This window comes from Canis aureus, chromosome 1 (genome assembly GCF_053574225.1).
Source record: "Canis aureus isolate CA01 chromosome 1, VMU_Caureus_v.1.0, whole genome shotgun sequence".
NCBI classification, from domain to species: domain Eukaryota; kingdom Metazoa; phylum Chordata; class Mammalia; order Carnivora; family Canidae; genus Canis; species Canis aureus.
Genome location: NC_135611.1, coordinates 1,537,761 through 1,557,844, shown reverse-complemented (window position 1 = coordinate 1,557,844; position 20,084 = coordinate 1,537,761). Strand labels below are relative to the sequence as shown.

At 46.3% G+C, this 20,084-nt stretch overlaps 1 protein-coding gene across 9 annotated transcripts in view; it reads left to right on the top strand.

The window, feature by feature from the left end:
- ATP9B (ATPase phospholipid transporting 9B) overlaps positions 1-20,084 on the top strand; it is a 236,962-nt gene that overhangs the window by 189,456 nt on the left and 27,422 nt on the right. For 7 of the 9 annotated variants that reach the window (XM_077873965.1, XM_077873876.1, XM_077874054.1 and 4 more), the window contains 3 exons: positions 1,951-2,202; positions 17,206-17,367; positions 18,048-18,140. In XM_077873965.1, the coding sequence (XP_077730091.1) occupies positions 1,951-2,202; positions 17,206-17,367; positions 18,048-18,140 (507 nt within the window). The remainder of the gene's footprint in view (positions 1-1,950; positions 2,203-17,205; positions 17,368-18,047; positions 18,141-20,084) is intronic. The other 2 variants (XM_077873800.1, XM_077874101.1) reach the window with 2 other exon arrangements.

The following is a 20,084-nucleotide window of genomic DNA, read 5'->3' as shown; positions in this document are numbered from 1 at the left end:
GGGCCAGCCATCACTTCCCTAAGCTGCCTCTCTGCTTGTCTGCTGCTCTGTGGTAGGGTTTGGTCACCCATATACTAACCGGCCAACATGTAACAGGTGCAAAAGTGCACATCACCCACGCCCCAGGGCAGAGGCAGCTCCCGTGTCCACAGACCACTGCCGCCACGGGGCTTCCAAGGGCCATCTAGCGGTGGTGCCCATGGAAGCCATAGACTGCGTGTATTGACTGTCACACTTCTGACTTGACTTCCACAGACGGGCCGAACTGCACACTCCCTGAGCAGTTTCTGCTCAGACCAGATTCAAGTGCACTGTCTGCCCTGCATTCAGTTTGTGAAAACCTTCTCTTCTCTAATATTTACCAGAATGGCATATACTTTACTTTTCAAGATGCCATCAAATGAAAAATATTGAATGTGCATATTTATCGTATGTAACAAGCACACATACGTGCACACACACACACACACTTAAAACCAAGCCCTTTCTTAAGTTGGATGTCGCTCAGTTCAATACAGACTAAACCCAGAACATTTGTTAACAGATGGAAAATCTTAAAAAGAGAAAAAATAAGGCTTCCCTTGTCCTGGTAATCTACTCTGGGTGGAAACAGTACCAGGTAAAATCTGTTCTATAAAAAAAAAAAATTTACATTATCCATGAATATGATTTTAAAAGCTCCAAATAAGCTATTTTACTAGAAAAATTAAAAGCAAAAAGGATGAGTCACTGTGCAAAAACAGCAAATATTTACTACTTATTTCCATGTAAGAGGTCTTTTAAAAATCTTTTTCTTAAGCTATCTGTTGGTTGGCTGCTTAGACAGTACTTTTTATGTAAAACTGATTGTATCCCTTAGATTCTGTCTTTTTATTAAGATGATAATAGTCTACCAGGTGCACTGTAATAGAACACAGATCTTTCATAATCTGATTCTGTTTCTCCACCGGAAGCATTTGGTGGTGGAGGGCATAATCTTTAATGGCATTTGTGTGAAATTAAATTATACAGCCATCAATAAACATAACATAAGTCATAAGGGGAGTCAGCCACGTCCTGTGTTCCTGTAACACTGCCGCAGGAGCAGCATGCAAATGGAGTCAGAGTGCTGGGGGAAAGGCGCTGCCAGCTGCCGAGCTGCATAGGCAAACCCTTCATTAGACAGCCCTGTAATTTGACGGGCAGCATAGTCATGGTTCAGTGGCTCTGCACGCCCCGTCCAACAGCGAGAGCCTTGCTTTCTCAGGAGGGCTGTTACGAGTGGCTGTGGAGGTAGCCGAGGAGGGACTGTGGTGCTGTGGGGTTGGGGAGGTGAGCGCCCTCCAACACAGCCCAGCGTGGGGAGAGTCACCCAAACAGTGACCCAAGGAGTCACGTCAGGAGCTCATGATGTTGAGAGAGGACGCATAGGGGTCAGTTTCCCTCAGATCGCAGTGGTCATTGCTAGGCACCAAACCAGACTCTAATTCAGGGGCTGTCACAAGCTGGATTCCTCTGTTGGGTTAAAGAAATATTCATAATATTTTCTCCTGCTTTTCACTTTATTCCACTTTAGGTACAGCAGTTTATAACAAAAACCCAGAGCACTTAGGAGTATGCAGTTCTAGGTGGTTCTCTAACTTACCCGTCTTTACAAGGAGAGTAAACGTGAGTTATTAAGGACTTAGCAAGCCAATGCCATAGATCAAGTGAATCTAGTAAACAGAAACTCTCAGACTTTAAGTATTATAACAAAGATTTTGGTATATGTGACAACCAGGAAATGTCAACGCGCTGACAGCAGAAGCACGAAAAGGTCATTTATACTAACAGCTGATATGTAAGAGAGGATTGGAATAAAATCAAGCTACTTTTATTATTCCTAGCTAACTAGCTTATAAGAATAATATATGCTGATAATTCCAATGTCGACTACATTATCACTTAATCTTGTGACCTTCCATATTTTATCAGATGCAGTCTCAAGCTAGCGGAAACAATACCAGTTCAACGCTACCTAGAAAAGCCCAATCTTCAGCTCCTAAAGTTAGAAAAAGTGTTAGCAGTCGTGTCCATGAAGCCGTGAAGGCCATTGCACTGTGCCACAACGTGACCCCTGTGTATGAGCCTCGAGCTGGCATGACTGGGGAGGCCGAGTACACCGAGGCGGACCAGGACTTCAGTGACGGAAACCGCACCTACCAGGCTGCCAGTCCTGATGAGGTCAGTCGGGGCTTCTTAGAGGATCTCAGTACAAACTGGCCATCAGAAGGCGTGAAAATCAGTTCTTTACGGGGGTGAGTACAAGGGGAGCTCTCTAACCGTTTCTAACGGTGCTTAGCTCCAGGCTGTGAGGGCACACAGCGGCTCTTCCAGGTCTCTGCATTTGGTCCTGGTGTGTCCCCGTAGCCTAGAAAGTCTAAGAGTTAGTTACTGGAAAACACATGAGAATAATCAGAGTTTTACTGATTTCATAAACTGACTTGTGACCAAGTTAGATCTTAATAAAGCTGCTGAAGCTTGGACTGTCCCTCCCTTATCATCTGGTTTTCTCTTAGCTCCACATGAATCATCTGGCTCGCATGTTACATTTCTAGCTTTTTTTTTTTTTTTTTCCAGACTTTAGCTATAGCATATCTATTTCAAAAGAGAATTCGGATGTAGATCATTTTGAAAATTTTCAGGAGACAGAAATAGTAAAATCTTAAATGTGGTAAATCAGTCATTTCTGACCTTACACCATTTTTTTTATTTTTTTCTTTAAAGATTTTATTTATTTATCATGAGAGAGGCAGAGACACAAGCAGAGGGAGAAGCAGGCTCCATGCAGGGAGCCCAATGTAGGACTCGATCCCAGGACCCCAGGATCATGCCCTGAGCCAAAGGGAGACGTTCAACCACTGAGCCACACAAGTGCCCCCATTTTTTTAATTTTTAGATGGATAAAAGCCATTGTTAAATTAATTTTTCCAATTCTATTTTTCAGCCAGTATATTTTAAATACAGTTTTCTTATGCACTCTTTTGTACTCAAGGTTCTTGAGATGATTCTGTAATCAACCAACCATAGAAACAGTAGAAGCAAACAAACTTCTTTAAATACCCTATGAAATTGGACTATATAATAACTCCCCCACAAAAGGACCTTCAATCACAGTTTAAAAAAAAAAATCTGATCTAATGTTTTAAGGAGAGGAGCCTGATGATTCTCGTTAAAGAGTATTTCAGAAGAGCAGAGTCCTTCCATTCTAATGACATCACTGCCAGGAACCTGGGATGCCCGCGTCCGTGAGGCCAGAGAGGCCGGGGCCTTAGGCTGCTGCTCAGAATCGCAGCATGAAACCGAGAACATAGAGGGGCTGGGTGCTTCTGTCACATGCACCACAAAGTCCAGAGCGCTGGCAAGAGCATCCCTGCTATTAAAGTTTTTTAAGAAGTCAAGTAGATAAATCTGTGAGTCAGAAATATGAAGAAGAGTGTCATGTGAGTAATACCTATAGTCAGCTTGTGACCCAGGGCAGAGAGAGGACTGGGTAGATGGGTGCTGTGGGTGCCAAATGGAAGAGCCCTGGCCAGCTCGCAGGGGCATGTGACCTGCTTTGCTGCAGGGGAGCTGCCCATCATGCGGGCCTATTTGTTCCTTGAAAGCAGCTTGCGACCATCCTGACATGTCTCGTTCCAGAGGCGCCGAGTCTTTGTCGGCCTGCCCCAGGGAGCCGCAGGTAGAGATACCTGCTCCCTTAATCCTGTGTGTCAGGTGGACTGCAAGTTTTGTTTTCTTGTTTCTTTCTGAAATATGTGCCTTCTTGTGTACACGCACTTCGTTCCACACATGCCAGCTGCGGGGCAGGCCTGGTGTGGGGCTGGGGCTTCTCCATTCTGGAAATGCAGAGTCACCCACAGCTGCGACCACTGAGCCTGGAAGTCTTCCCACCCAGGGTGTGCTGCAAGCCAGGTGGGGCACTAGTGTGCGGGGGTCCCTCCACAGTGCCCCCTGCAGGCCACCCAGTAGAGACGGACATGTGATCTGTGACCTAGTTCTGACTTCATTGTGATTAAGAACAGGAGCTAGAGATCCCAAGTGCAGTAGCAGATTCAAGGCACTTTACAAAGCTTTAGGCACAGCTGTATTTGTTGAAAATCAAATTTATTTTTGAATATTTAATTAACATAGGCATTTCCATATTGATTTAGTCAGAAAATGATCACATGATAACCAGAACAAGCTACTTTAGAAATTAGGACATGTTACTCACCTAAGAGCTTAGAGGTGGTGAAAAACACCCCAAAAGATGGAAGTTCAGTTTTCTTTAAATGTAGAAAGCTGAGACTGCTTTCACTGGCTCCTGGCCTCCTCTTAACGCTGGCATGGAGACCCCTCCTGATCTCTCTCCCAGACCTGTACCTCCTTCACCCCCCACAGCCGCCTCACATACACCTGCCGTCCTGGCCTCACTGTGGGTTGCATAGCTTGTGTGGCGCTCTGAGCACCTCCCAGACATGAAGTATTGGGGTTGCTGTGCTGGAATCATTTCCATGCACCCCAGTTTCTCCCCACACCTCTTCTCTTGTGCCCCACCCAGGATGTTCTTCTGGTTAGGGTCCTTCAGGGCTAGAGTTAAGGGAATTTTCACCCTTTAAAACATGGTTATTTTACTGTTAGACATTTTTTTAAGGCTTTATTTATTCACGAGAGACACAGAGGCAGAGTTACGGGCAGAGAGAGAAGCAGGCTTCCTGCAGGGGTCACGCCCTGAGTCAAAGGCAGATGCTCTACTGCTGAGCCACCCAGGTATCCCTACTGTTAGACATTTTTATAATAACTTTATTATTATTTGCAATTTTTGAGTTAAACTGAGAAGAATGAAAAAGGCTAAAGAGAAAGAAGGATCTCAAAGACTGTTTGATCCTGAACCATCACCTTCATAGCAGCTTGTCTGGGTCACCCCCTGGCACATTTTGGGCACAGTGTGGCACCACAGGTATTTGAAGGGAGAGACTGTGTGCTTCCTCAGCCTCCTCAGACACTTGTCTTCTTTTATGGGTATGCCGATCTCAGCCAGGGCCCCCACCCAAGGTGTGCAGGTTTCAGCCAGGAGCCCCCTCAAGGTGTGCAGATCTCAGCCAGGGCCCCCCAAGTGTGCAGGTCTCAGCCAGGACCCCCCAAAGTGTGTGGGTCTCAGCCAGGGGACCCCCCCCCCCAAGGTGTGCAGGTCCTATCAGGGCCCCTGAGGCCTGGGCTACAGGGAGGTACTGACATCACCCACCTTCTGGGAGTATCAGCCTTGACATTCAGGTGGGAGCCAGAGAGCTGGAGGCCCTAACCAGGCTCTTCTGGTAGCTTGAAAGGTCTTTCCCTTTTTGGTACCTGATGACATTGTGATGGTGAACTCTCGTCTAGTGTGGGTCACAGTGCCACCCATCCCTTTCCAGGACTGTTGGCACGGCCTGTGAAGACGGGGACTAGCCCCACAGTGTTGCAGGTTGTCGAGCAACTGCGAGTAGCTGGCTGGTCACAGGGAGGAGAGTGCTGGGCACGGGGGAAGGGGGAGGCCGAACTCCACCTCCCTGGGCTCCGCTGTCTCCTCCAAGCGTGCTTGGTTGGGAGTCTGCTGGTCAGTGGATGTGACTTTGTGAGCACCACTATTCCACTCAGTAGATGGTGTTGAGCTATAAATATGTAAACATCTGTTGTAGGCAAACTCAGTGCGGCTTCTGGAATCGTGTGTATAGCAAATCTTTTTATTTGGTAATAGGAACTTTAGGGAGAAACTAAGAGAGCTAAGATTCAGAAGATCTGTAAGTTTCCATCTTAGTATTCCAGTGTCTACCCCTGGTCACTGCTCTTTGAAGGAAATGGACCACATTCCTTTTCATATAAAGAAAGGGTTGAACACATTGTTTTCTATATAATATTCCAGAAATTCATACAATTATATATTGAAGAAGAATTATACCCCAGTCTTAAGCATGGGAAACTGAGACCACAGATGTTTCTCAAGAAAAATTTTATTGGAAGTTGTAAAAATACTGTATTACATATTTACCTTATTATCTACCAAAAGTAAATACAACTTTTATTGAAAATACATGGGATTTTTCATCTTTAAGCTTTTAGAGACGTCATAACACTTTTTAAATCTTTTTTTTTTTTAAGATTTTATTTATTTATTCATGAGAGACAGAGAGAAAGAGAGAGAGAGGCAGAGACACAGGCAGAAGGAGAAGCAGACTCCATGCAGGGAGCCCGATGTGGGACTTGATCCCAGGACTCCAGAATCCCACCCGGGCCAAAGGCAGGCGCCAAACTGCTGAGCCACCCAGGGATCCCCAACACTTTTTAAATCTTAAATTAGGAATTCAAAATAGAGAGGGATCTCATCGATTCCAAGATTACTAGAACCAAATTGAAACTGCTAATCTTGTAATTAAATTTTTTCCTTGTTTAAAAGTTCTTTCTACTTTGGAGATTGGACAATGATTAAAAGTAGCAGCCCATTAAATAACCCTAAAAAAAAATCCCTAACACATATTTTAAATCTGAAAATGAAGAAATAGAGTTCATCATAATTTTTAAAGAGTTCTATTGATGCAATGTTTGCAAATCCCTAAGGCCCAAGGAAAATAATCTAAATGGTTCATTATTTAGCTTATTGAGCTTTGCTGCAGTTAGGTTGACGGATGGTGGCAATGCTTCCCAATCACCAAAGCACCGTTTTAAAAGCATTTTTTATTGAATAAAGTGCTTAGAATATTGCACCCTGGAGCTTTATTCAGGGAAATGGCTCAATTGATGTTTTCTGTGTGACCCTAGCTTTGACCTATCACAACATGTATGGTTAATAAGCAACATTATCATTTCAGAGACGTCATTGGTTTTGTACATTCTGCATCAACACTCTGCTCTTATAATCCCTACGTGTTTATGGCTCTTGTGGCCTCTTCATCTTTAGAAATACTGTAATTTAGTAGAATGTTGTTTCTGAGTTCTAATATCACAGTTGCAATTCTTCACAACATTAAATGGCCTTCATTTTCATTTTCCTGAAAACAGAAAGGATCTCTTATCTTACCTACTGATATACACAAAGGAATGTTTTATACAAGTAATGAAATTCTGGAGGAGTTAATGTTAAATCCTTAAAGGTTCCATGAGGTACGGTCATTAAATACTTGCCATGAAGTGTCCTCATGGAGTGTCAGGGATGCTTTAAGGTGTGGCAAGCAGTAGTAGTATTCAAGTGTCAGTGCCTCATCTAGTATTCACCACGTGGAACCTGCTGATGCCCTGTCCCTGTTTCTTATGATAAGTGATCAATATTTCATTTTCTCTAAGAGAGTAGAAAGTTTCACTTGCCTGTTGCTTTATCTCTACAGCCTCAGCATAGCAAACTGCAGCTTAGTAAACATTAGCTGTTCCTGGAAATTCCTGGACAGAATGAAAACCCATCCCCCTGCAGTTGTTGTATGTCCATTGCAGTGACAGAAACCCAAGACCCGAGTGTCATGACCCATCATTGTGGACACCAGCTTAGTGGGCACATGGTGACACAGACCTTGAGGACCTCCAGCCTCCTTGGGTCCAGAATGACTGATTGGCCATGATTTTTAGTGACTCCTTACTTCTGAGAACTAGCTGTTTACTGGCAATATTCTTCTCTACACTGTGGCTGCATCCTTTCATGTAGGAACCTTCTTTGTTTACATATTATTGTAGATATCAGCTCCTCGCTTGGGCATTTATTTGCAAGGATCAACTAAAATTTATGCCAAACCACAGTGGATTATTTAAATATGGAAGAATATTATGTCCTTAATGGCATTGCTTTTGGATTTACCAAGGCAAGCTCTCAAGCATGTGATGGCTCCAGTTGCACACTCACTTTATTGTGCATGCCCAAGGAAGTGGGCCTAATCGTGCTGTTCATTAGCACCCGTTGGGGCAGGTCCTTGTCAGCCACGAAAGCCCTCTTCCCAGGAGCAGTGGAGAATGTGTGCATACAGCCTACCATGAGCGTTGATGGGCAGTTTCTCCAGGCAATCAGATTGCATTTCATGTTCATAATTCTGGTAACTATAACAATGATGATAATACCACAGTCGAAAATGAAGACAAGTCAGTGATGAAGTTATGATCTATAAAATGCATAGTAAGAGGGCAGCTGGGGTGGCTCAGTGGTTTAGAACCACCTTCAGCCCAGGGCCTGATGCTGGAGACCTAGGATCGAGTCCCACGTCAGGCTCCCTGCATGGAGCCTGCTGCTCCCTCTGCCTATGTCTCTGCCTCTCTGTTTCTCTGTCTCTGTCTCTCTCTCTCTCTCTCTCTCATGAATAAATAAATTAAATCTTAAAAAAAAATGCATAGTAAGAAATGTATCCCTGAGTGTAGCTGGCAAGTATGTGTATGTAATTGCTAATATGATAAAAGAGATTTCTCCCAAGCTTTTAAATAGTAATAGCACAGAAGTTTCTGAATAATGGAATTGCAGAGGAAGACTAATGATAAGGTCTTGCCTCATATTATATTTTCTCTCCTATGGCAGGACCCTTTGGAACACCTTCCTCCCCTGGTTACTTAGCCTGGAGAAGTGTGAATGTGTACATAAGTTGCCTGTGACAAAGATTGTGTGTTACTGAGTGGCCTGTGGAGGAGATTTAGCCCAGGCTCCCTCTTAAACATATTTTTTATATTCACATTTTAATTTTTTTCTACCTCTGTGTTATTGTCAATAGTTAACATTATTAGAAATTTCTAAAGGCTCAGAAGTCATAGAAAGAGTCATAGGAAATATATTAAGACTTTAAGTTTGCAGTTATCGTTATATTTCAGAGAAAAACCTCTCAAGATTACATCCTGTTATAACATCAGGCAGCAGCTTCCACAAGAACATGGCAGCACACAAGAAGGATTTGATAAACCACTTTTCCCACATTTTATTCAAATACTGACAAAACTGCCTAAACAGATCAAATCAAGTAATAGCACTGGAAACTTTCTTGCTAAAGAACTCATACCTGAGTACCCAGAAAATTTCATTTTCTGTAGGCAGCAGATACAGGATGAGGGGTGCTAGATGGCCCACACAGTCACTGAGAGCATCCCAGGGAACAAGAAAAGATGTGCACCCCACTTCTGTCTGACTGAGCAGCCTCACTGATGGGGAGGGAGGCAGGTGGCAGTGTGCTCCCTGCTCCTGAGAAAAATACTGAGCCAAAAACCTGACAGTGTCTGCCCCACCCCTCAGCAGCTTTGTGTGCATGTCCTGTTAGTACAGAGAACACGACCTAAGAGAAGCCATGGTCGGAGAGGCCAGAGATCCAAAGCTGTTTCCATGTAAACACTGAACAGCAGCTGCTCATGCTCCAGCTCACAGGCACAACTGGCAGCATGGCAAGGGCAGCAGATGAAACTGCATTTCCCTTGGAGAACATACCCGGGAGCACCTTGCAGACCAAACCAGAGGCTGTGCTCACCAATAAGAAGAAAGAGAATAATGAACTCACATCAACTAAAAAATTCAGAAGGATAAAAGAAAATTAGAGAAAGTTAGGAAAATAAAAAAGTAATGGTTGAGAAGGCAATAAATTCAGAAATTATTGGCAAAAATAGAAACCTAATATAAACCAGTGAATGCAAAACTAAGTGCACACAGAATTATGCACATGAGGGGTGTGTAACACACATAGGCCTAAATGCTTACATGAGTATTAAACAGCCCAAACACTAATATTTTTGAAAAGTTCATCAAAAAACTATATTCAGGAAAAATATAAATTAGCAGAGTGGAGTCTAAAGAAACACATAAAACCTGAATAAACCAGAAAAGAAATTCAAAAAGTTGTTAAAACCAAGGCACCTGAGTGGCTCAGTTGGTCAAGCATCCAACTCTTGACTTTGGGTCAGGTCATGATCTGACCTGATTCAGTACCCATTCCTGCTCAAAACACACAAAGTAGCCATTTCCAGTAATAATAGTCAATGCAAAATAGAGAGGTCCATCCTTAGCATGATCCGTGAAACTAGTCTCAGATCAATACTCGCCATCACACTGTAGAGATAAACTCTACAGTTGTTCCCAAGTGAAGAATAAAACAAGGATGTCTGCTAACACCAGTGTCATTTAGTACTGTCCTGGATGTTCTCTTCAGACAGTATGTCAGAAAAAAATCATTATAGTTATTACAAGGGAATAAAATTACCACTTGGACATGACATGACTGTATATCTAGGCAACCAAAGAAGCATCTTTCAGGAGACCCTAATAAAAATAAACAAATCCATACTTTGTTATATATCAGTAACAACCTGCTACATTGAAGACGATGTCCCATTCACAGAGCTACAATAAAAATATTTAATCATGAACTTAAGTAGAAATATGTCCTGTGAGCAAAAACAACTTACTTTAAAGCTATGCTTTAAAGCACTGTTATTAATGCTTTACCTACACTCCATCTTTTAGCCACTTCTGAAAGTCGTGTCCTCATTCATTGTTCAGGTCATTGTCTGCCCTGACTCCCCTTCGGAAACATCAGAGGAGTTTAAACCCTCCCATGTCTAGATCTCCTTCAAACCTACTGAAACTAAATCTACAGAGTTAAACATTCTTTACCATTTCCTTACATTATTCCTAATCTGCTTTAAAAACAGTTAATTTGATTAAATGTGAAGGTTGCAGTGTATGTTGCTTAATAACTTAAGTAGGTACACGTGTTCACATTAGACTGTACCAGCACAGACGAACCTCCTATGAAGACCACTGTGCCAGGAGTCTATAGTCTCAAGTCCTAGAAACCACTCACCCATGTTAGGCCTCCATTACCCATCAAAGGAGAGCAGGTCTGTATGTTTGTGCACTCGCTGGTGATTCCCCACCTCCCTCTCCCCGCCAGCTCTCTCATGATTATTGGAACACCCAAAGCAGTCTTAGGCCCTGTATCTAAACAAGAAATACGATTTGCAATTGCACAACTTCCCATATCTATCTAGGTCCAGGTGGCTTCAGGTGAATTCAACCAAACATGTAATACCAGTTCTGTACACACTCTTCTAAAATACAGCAAGGAGGGATCCCTGGGTGGCGCAGCGGTTTGGCGCCTGCCTTTGGCCCAGGGCGCGATCCTGGAGACCCGGGATCGAATCCCATGTCGGGCTCCCGGTGCGTGGAGCCTGCTTCTCCCTCTGCCTGTGTCTCTGCCTCTCTCTCTCACTGTGTGCCTATCATATAAATAAATAAATAAAAAAAATTAAAAAAAAAATAAAATACAGCAAGGGAAGAAACGCTTGTCTGTTGTTAAACTGATATCAATATCAGACAAAGGCATCACCAGAGAACTACAAACCAAATCACTTAGGGGCATAGGTACAGAAATCTCAGAGTGGGAGCAGTTCGAGCCCAAGCAGAGATGAAAACAGTAATACATCCTGACCAGATGCATACCCCAGTAATGCAAGGTGGGTTCAACAGTCGTAAATTTATCTACAGACTACAGGGGGAGATCCGTATGATCACTGCAGTAGCCTCGGGGGGAAAGCACTTGGCAAAAATCCAACATCTGTTCCCGATAAAATCTCTCAGTAAACTAGGAGTAAAAGGGTCTGTTCAGCCTAAAAGGGCATCTATGAAAAATCTGTAGTTTCTGTGATACTTCATAGGAAGCAGTGGGTAATTCCTTCTAATGTTTGGAGCAGACAGTGGTGTCCTCTCTTCGCACACAGCTCCTCACCAGGGTGCTAATGCACGAAAAGAAATAAAAGGCATACAAGTTGGAAAGGAAGAAGTAAAACTGTTTGGGTAGAGAGTATGATTCTCTCCATAGAAATTCCCAGAGGCTCCACTAGAACAAAATGGTAATTTACCAAGATCGTACATTATAATGCCTACATACCAAAACTACTTGTATTTTTATATACTAGCAGTGATCACTTAACAAATTGAGATTTTTTAAACGTGCCATTTATAATGCACTAAAAGCACATGAAATACTTAAGGATCGATCTCATAAAACATGTACAGGGTTTTTGTGCTATCAGCACTGAGGCCGTGAAGGAGGGGGTCACAAGGGCCTGAGTGTGAGGGCACATCGGGCCCACGGACTAGAAGACTTTCTGTTGCCAGGGAAGTGCAGCAGGGGTGATTCTTGGAGAAACAGTGCCCAGAACAACGGGACTGTTGGACACAAAGCCTCAACCAATCTCTCCCCACGTACAAAAATTAACTCAAATTGGTCATAGGGACACCCGGGTGGCTCAGTGGTTGAGTGTCTGCCTTTGGCTCAGGGTGTGATCCTGGGGTCCTGGGATCGAGTCCCGCATCGGGCTCCCTGCATGGAGTCTGCTTCTCCCTCTGCCTATATCTCTGCTCTCTCTCTCTCTCTCTCTCTCTCTCTCTCTGCATCTCTCATGAATAAATAAATAAAATCTTTATTAAAAGAATGGTTATAAACATGAAAAACCTAAAAGTGTAAAATTTCTAGAAGCAAAGTATCTTTGTAGGCTTGAGTCAGAGAGTGATTTCATGGGACACACATGGCACAGTTTGTAAAAGAAGTTGATCAATTAGACTTGACGGGAAGAATCCCATTCTTGAGAAGACGTGGATGCACCACAGATCTGTGGGATATGTGAAATAGGTGTCTGATAAACGCGTGGAAACCAAAATACATGAAGACGTTTCAGAACCCAGTAACGAGAGAACCACCACCCAATTTAAACATTGGCAAATGATCCGAACTGACCCCTTCAGTACCTGAAGAGGTACTGTTTATGGCCTTGTGCGTCTTCCAGGTGACCGGCCTTTTGTGTGGTGAGGACTGGCTGCATGGTGGGCTGGTAACTCACAGGGGGAGGAAGACGCGACGTAGACCGCAGCCCCCTGGTGCTGGCACCCAGGAGGGAGCCACCCGTGAGCAGGTGTCAGGACTGTCCTGTGGACGCCTTCACTCGTGTCTCCACTTTGAAGCCACTCTAGAGAAGAGACTAGTCCTCTCCTCTTGGAGTGTTCATGCTGGCTCCAGAGCACACTACAGTGAGCGCAGTGCACTCGGGGGCCTCAGCCACCAGAGTTCTAGAACCGCTGCAGGTTCGGGTGTGGGAGGTGATCAGCAGACCCCTAGGCATGGGGGGGGGGTGGTCTGAGTGAGTGCCACGGTGGAGAGAACAGGCAGGTGTAAAGGGGAGAGTGGGAGGGAGCCAGGACAGTAGCATGTCAGGCCAGCTGTGGAGCCTTCCAGAGCGGTGGAGGCAGGAGATACAGCTGGGGGTGGCAGAGAGCCTCCAGGGGACACCACCTCCATCAGTCTGTGTCCCAGTAGTGAGGGATCCTGACAGCTCTGAGTTCATGCTGTCATCACTCAAATCGCTCATGCTTTATAGCTATGCTGGTCAGTACACAGGAGGCACAGCTAACGTGCTTTAGCAAGGTATATAGGTTTTAATTGCTTCAGTGTCTAGAAAGAAAATAGTTAAACTATCAATGCCTTTGAAATTTTTTTTTAGATGTACTTTTTTTTTATTTTTATTTATTTATGATAGTCACAGAGAGAGAGAGAGAGAGAGAGAGAGGCAGAGACACAGGCAGAGGGAGAAGCAGGCTCCATGCACTGGGAGCCCGGCGTGGGATTCGATCCCGGGTCTCCAGGATCGCGCCCTGGGCCAAAGGCAGGCGCCAAACCGCTGCGCCACCCAGGGATCCCTGCGTTTGAAATTTTTAATTTCTACATTTAATATCCCTAGATAGAAGTTATTTCTAGGAGCCTTTTTTAATACTCCTGCTTTACATCAGATAATTTGTATGAATTCTGATCCAGTTCCTTTCATGGTCACTGTGCTCGGAGTCGGGGTGGTAAAGCTCAAAACCAGAATGAGACCCTGTTCACGCTTTACCATGAGCTCATAGCCGCGTGTCTGACTCGGGGGACAGGTACTGAGTGTGTTGGTAGGAAGCCTACCACAAAGTGCTGCGTGTCCACATCCATCCCTTTTGGTTGGTTCTAGAAATGTTTGATTTTGTATTATCCAAAAGAATTCTCCCCACCACTAAGCAACTTGCATCAGAACAGTGATTATAGCATCTATCTTGTGAAAAATTTTATACTCTTTTCTGGTTGGCATTATGTAGGAAGTTAATCCTCAAAATGATGATGATTAAAAGCAATTGGCATGGCAACACTGCCAGGTATAAGCATCTAGACTGGTCCTGTTAGGAGCTGCTGCCTGAGCAGGCCGTAAAGGCACACACAAAGTAAATAATAAAGAGGTGTAGTCCTCAAGTATAGGCTGCTGAGCTGCCTGGTGGGGCAAGATGGTGATGGGGCAGGTGTCAGCAGGACATAGTTTATGGTCAAAGAGTAAAAGTCCCCTTTTACTGTGTGAATGTTCAAAACCCACCTGGGGAGTCCTGGGTCATTTGCAGTTTATAGTGAAGTTTTATAGAAAATGTGTGTCCAGTGTGTATTTCCTTCTCCACCTGAAGTGACTTGCTGAATTCTTCGCTTGCGCCCTCTGGATGTGCTCCTTGCGTTGACGACCATGTGTCTCTCTGTAGGTGCTGTGATTCAGAGCATACTGCTGGTGCTCTAAATCACAGCACTGGATTATCCATAGCGTGGTTTCAGGATCTTGGCAAACCAGCAGCTTAGTAACACGCTGGAAAGCCACAGAGCTCGAGTTCTAATTCGAGCTGCACGGTGACTCAGTGTTTAACACCAGCTCCCCTATAGGGTGTTGGACTACCATCTGACCCAGCTTCTCAGCTCAGGAGCAAGGCGGCCCACACATGTTCCTGTTCTGCAAATAAACCACACAGAACAGGGCCGTGGAGGGTAAGAGCAGTAGGAAAAAAGCTGCTGCGAGTGCTGCTGGTCAGGGGCTTGCCCAGAAGGCCACCGTGGATGCCAGCTGGGGGTGTCCATCCTGTCCTGCCTGGGAACCTGGGGCCATGGGAACACTTCTGCCCCCCTGGGCCCTCACGGCTGTGGGAAGGCCTGCCTGCTTACAGTGCTGTAGCATGTAACATCCTCGCCTCAGTTCAGATACTCGGATCCTTCCTAGGACCAGAGATGGTGCCTTCCTGGAGGGCTTTACTTAATTTTAGAAAGCACTGAAATACCCCAAATGCAGCCAAAATGTTGTTTTTTTCTTGTGTTCTTTCCCCAAGGCAGTGTTAGGTGACATTTGGGCATCAACATGTGGCCTTTCCCTCCTCTGCCTTGGCCGGGTTGGACCGGGGCTAGGGAGGCTCAGCTGGGGGCATCCACTGGCACGTGGCCGACACACATTCTGCACCTGGTAGGTACAGAGTTCGTGTGAGACATGCACTGTGGTTTGGGGTCTGCAGGACGTTTTTCCAGTTTGCTCTTCACTAGCAGGACCGTGCACAGCTGTTGTTATCACAAAAGGACTAGTGGGACCCGAGGAAGAGGTGCATAGGCCGGGGTCCCTGAGGACCAGGTCCTGCCCTGGGGGTAGTATGGACAGCACTCACTTCTCCCAGCAGTGATGTGACAACACACGTCAGATGCTGCCAACTCAGCAAGCCCACCTGAGCCTTGGCGTTCAGGGTTTTTATTGGGGGTCACTGTGTAGACAAGGTTGACCCCCACATGGCCAACCTTCGTTTTCAGCCCCTGCAGAGGCCAAGGTGACACCACGAGACCGGTAAAGCACAGTGCAGACCACGTGCAGCCCAGCCACGCATTCTCAGGGCACACTCCCGTGGGTGGAGGTCACTCCCAGGAGCATAGGCCCAGCATGCCAGCCCAAATACTGCACAGATCCAGGGCTTTGCACTCTTACTCTTATTTTGCCTTCGCTCTCAAAATTCAGTCTTGCAGCCTGCTGGTCAGTGGTGCTGGGTGTTAGAACCGGGAACTACCTAGGAAGCCCCACTGATGCTTGGTCTGCCTGAGGGGCATCTCTGATGACACCATGAGTCAGGACGAGGGAAGAGCCTAACGTGGACATGTGCTGAGCATCCCCGGGGGCCCTGCCGCCACAGCCATACGACAAGGCATCGAGGTGGGGGCTGACCTGAGCGCTCTCACCTCGAAGCCACAGCTGGCCAGCCTCATCGTGGCCTGTCCTCGCATGACTGCAGTGGATGCCGAAACTCCGCACTGACCGTCTCACCTGACAGACCCCACGAGGCCCCTGAGTGACGTGATTCCTCAGACCCTAGGTCAGGTGCTGGGAGGGTCGACGGGGAAGAAAACCACACACAAGCAGGATGCGGCGCTGAGCTAGGGAGAGACCTGGCATCAGAAGAACGGGGTGGGGGAGCGGGGCAGGAGAGTGCTGCCTTCCGCGTGTGTGGCAGCCCTCTGGGACCTGGGGCCAGCCGACCTCGTGCCAACTGATGAGTCTCTTGTTGTAAGATGGCTTTTAAAGACAGACTGATTTTTTTTTTTCCAGAAAACACTGTCATGAAAAATACTGTTCATAAATTAACTTTAAAAATTATTCTTCAGGGGTGCCTGGGTGGCTCAGTGGGTGGAGTGTCTGCCTTCGGCTCAGGTCCATGAGCTCAGGGTCTTGGGATCGAGTCCCACATCCAGCTCCCTCCTCAGCGGGTAGTTTGCTTGTCTCTCTGCCTCTCTGCCTTCTCCCACGCACTCTTTCTTAAATAAGCAAAAGTCTTTTAAAAAATTATTTTTCTGTTCATGATTCTCCCACTGTAATTCTCGGTAGTAAATAACCATGAGGAAGAATGCTTCCATGTTTCAGAGCTACCTGTGCGCCGGGGAAGTTTGATCCTTCAGATCCAGAGCAGTTTGCAGCTGTACTTTCCACGCTGGGAGGCAGCGAGCCAGCTGATGCATTGGGGTGGGGGCTGCCAGAGAGCTGGTGTTGGGGTGACCTCTGCATTTCCCTCAGCCGGCAGTTCATCTGTATTTCGAAAGAGACAGGAAACCCAGGGATGGGGGGCTGCGGGCGAGGTGGAAGGCCCTGGAAGGTGCTGTAGCTGGACGCGGGCTCTGCACTCCTGTGCTCCATCAGGACCTCAGAGCCCGCCTCTGGGACAGAAGGGTGACCAGTCATGGTTGTCATGCGGTGAGGCCCAGAGCCCCTCACGCTGCCTGTTCTCAAGTCCCAACATTGTTTTTCTATGGGGAGTTCTTGCACAGCCACAAAAGCAGAAAGCCTCTGGCCCGTGTAGGTTGTGGGTGGCCAGTGTGGGTGAGCTTCCCCTGTGGGGCGCGTGGCCTCACTGTCGCTGGTCTCCCCTAGGTGGCCCTGGTGCAGTGGACTGAGAGTGTCGGCCTCACCCTGGTCAGCAGGGACCTCACCTCCATGCAGCTGAGGACTCCCAGCGGCCAGATCCTGACCTACAGCATCCTACAGATGTTCCCTTTCACCTCGGAGAGCAAGCGGATGGGGGTCATCGTCCGGGTAGACTTCCACTCGGGGGGCACTGTGCATGCCACACTGGAAACTCTGGATGTTTCACTGTTCATCCAAACAATTTAAGCTTATTGCAGGGTGGTTTTTTGAAATAAAATCTAAACTAAATTTACGCTAAGCAGCTAGAGAGGCTCTAGTCATAGTGATTTAAGAGGCTCTGATGTCGTCTCCTAAGACAATAGAAGCAGAGCAAGTAGGTGTTGGCCATTAACTTTTGAAGTCAGCTAAAGTCGTTTGTTTTGTTTTGTGCACAACAGCAATAGCAAGCCAGGGAGCTTTGCTGCAGAGTCAAGTTACTGACATGCACCTCTGTCAAATTTTTTTTAGCAAATACGAAAAACAAATACCTTGGAAGTTGGCTCACCAAGGAAAGCTTATTCAGTCAAGAATGAAAATTTGACAGAATTAACCTCAAATTTGCGGTCCGAGGCATATACCCATTAACAGATCCTGTTTGCCATCTCTGCACAGCACCAAGAGCTGCGTTTCTCTTCTGGGTTGGGCCTGCCTGACTGAGCAGGGAGCGCAGTGCCCAGCATAGGGAACTGCCTGGCTCACTACAGAGGAACGTTCCCGAGAATCACTTTCCTTAGAGCACCTCTGCTCAGGCAGCTGCTCTTAGCAGGAGCACTGTGGCCTCAGTGTCCCCGTGTTTCCTTCTGTCCCAGGACGAGTCCACCACAGAGATCATGTTCTACATGAAAGGGGCCGACGTGGCCATGTCCTCCATCGTGCAGTACAACGACTGGCTGGAAGAGGAGGTAAGGCGTGTCTCCCACCAGCCCAGTGCTTCCCACCACCCATCGGAAGGGGAGGCCGGTGGGGGACATGTGGGGAGATGGAGGGAGACCCTGGGAGATGTGGGGAGACAGGGGAAGATGCAGGGAGACGCAGGAAGATGAGGGGAGACCCTGGGAGATGTGGGGAGATGGGAGGAGACCCTGGCAGTTGAGGGAAGACAGGGAGATGCGGAGAGATGCAGGGAGACGGGGGAGTTGGGGACGGAGGACTCGAGGAGGTGGGGGGATGCCCTTTCCCCGGCTCTGCTATGCCCTCCCTGGAGGAAATTGGGTGCCATGTCCTAAACCAGACACTGATGGGTTTGCAGAGATCGGAGTGGTTTTCCACCATGTTGTTTTAAGTGATTCCGGTTCCTCTCAGTTTCATGAAGTAGAGAGGACAGCAGTGCTATTTAATTATAAAGAACTTACTCTCCATAGAAACTGCTGTTTTTAGTTTTGGGATGACTGCATATGGATCTGTCAGTAAGTCTTTGTTAATAGTATTTTGTTTATATTAGTGAAGAAATAACATTATTAATCATTCACTGAAGATTCTGAGATAGTATTGCTTATATGTAGCCAGAGCTGCATTTTAATATATTTAGTTTGTAACTAAGTTATTTGCAAAATTTTAATTAGGATTTTAATGCCATTGTAATTTGTATGTAGGATTCACTTTAGAAATAGAAAATAAAATACAAATATGATCAATCCTACATTTCATCAAAGTCTCCCTAAAGAAATGGGATTTATATTTAGCCTCATGAGGTTATAGTATTGTCTGTGTTTCTGTGTTAATAAAAAAGTTGGGTATCAGAGTAAAACACCTCTCTCCCGTGTGCATGTTACTGTCAGTGTCCACAGGTCACCCCGCCATGGCCCAGGCACGGTGGGCCAGTGTAGGGGCCACATCCCCACGTCCACGGCGGTATTGGCAATACGAATCAATAGCTCCTTCAGGCACTTGGATTTAATCAGGCACATGAATAAATTAAATTCCCTGAAGACCTAGTAAAATGCCATAAAAATTACTTTTGGTCATAATGATGTGCAATTAATTATAAAATATTTGTTTAATTTATTTAGCTTTATGAGGTCAAATCAATAATTGTCTTGCAACAGACAGATAATGTCAGATTGTTTTTCACAAAGATAACTTTATTAAAAATCCTTTGTGCATTTATTTTCCCAACGTTACATTTTCTTCCTTTAGATAAATCTTCTGATCCTCCCCCCAATGTCTTTGTTGTAATATTTATCGTCTGAAAGCCTGTACTTTATTTAAAACAAAAACAAAAGCAAAAAAGCCAGGTAGGCTCCAGGAGCCCCGGTGTGCAGTGAGCTCTTGTGACTCCAGCAGGTGCACCCACCTCGCCTTTTTGGCTCTAGCCTGTGTTCTCCACATGCCAAACAAAACAAAAACAGCCACCAATACTCTACTCATCACGTCACAGAAAGCACATTTTGTAAGGCTGCACCATCCGTATGGTGCAGTGTGCCAGGACGGAAGTGCCCGGGCGCATGGCCTCCTGCCATCTGCGTGCCGGTGGGTGCCAGGGTCAGGATGGGGCCCAGGAAGTGTGTGTGAGAGGCGCGGGGACTGGCGCCTGTCATCCCCAGAGCAAGCCGGCTGCGGGGTCCTGGGCCGTCTGCATTCCATGAGCATCAGACCTGGTCACACAGATGGTTGGGAGGATTTTGGGAGCTGAGCCACGTGTTGTGTGTTCGCAGACTCAAACGTCCTGCGGGCACGTGAGGTGCACGAGCCTAGTCAGACGACAAGCCCTCGCGGGGGGTGCAGTTCTGTGGAAGCCCCACCTCTGGCCTGAGGGGACGGTGGACAGAGAGGCCTGCCGGGCCGGCGGCGCATGTGTGCTCAGCCATGTCTGGGTCAGCGTGTGCCCCTGCCTGGAGGCACGGCAC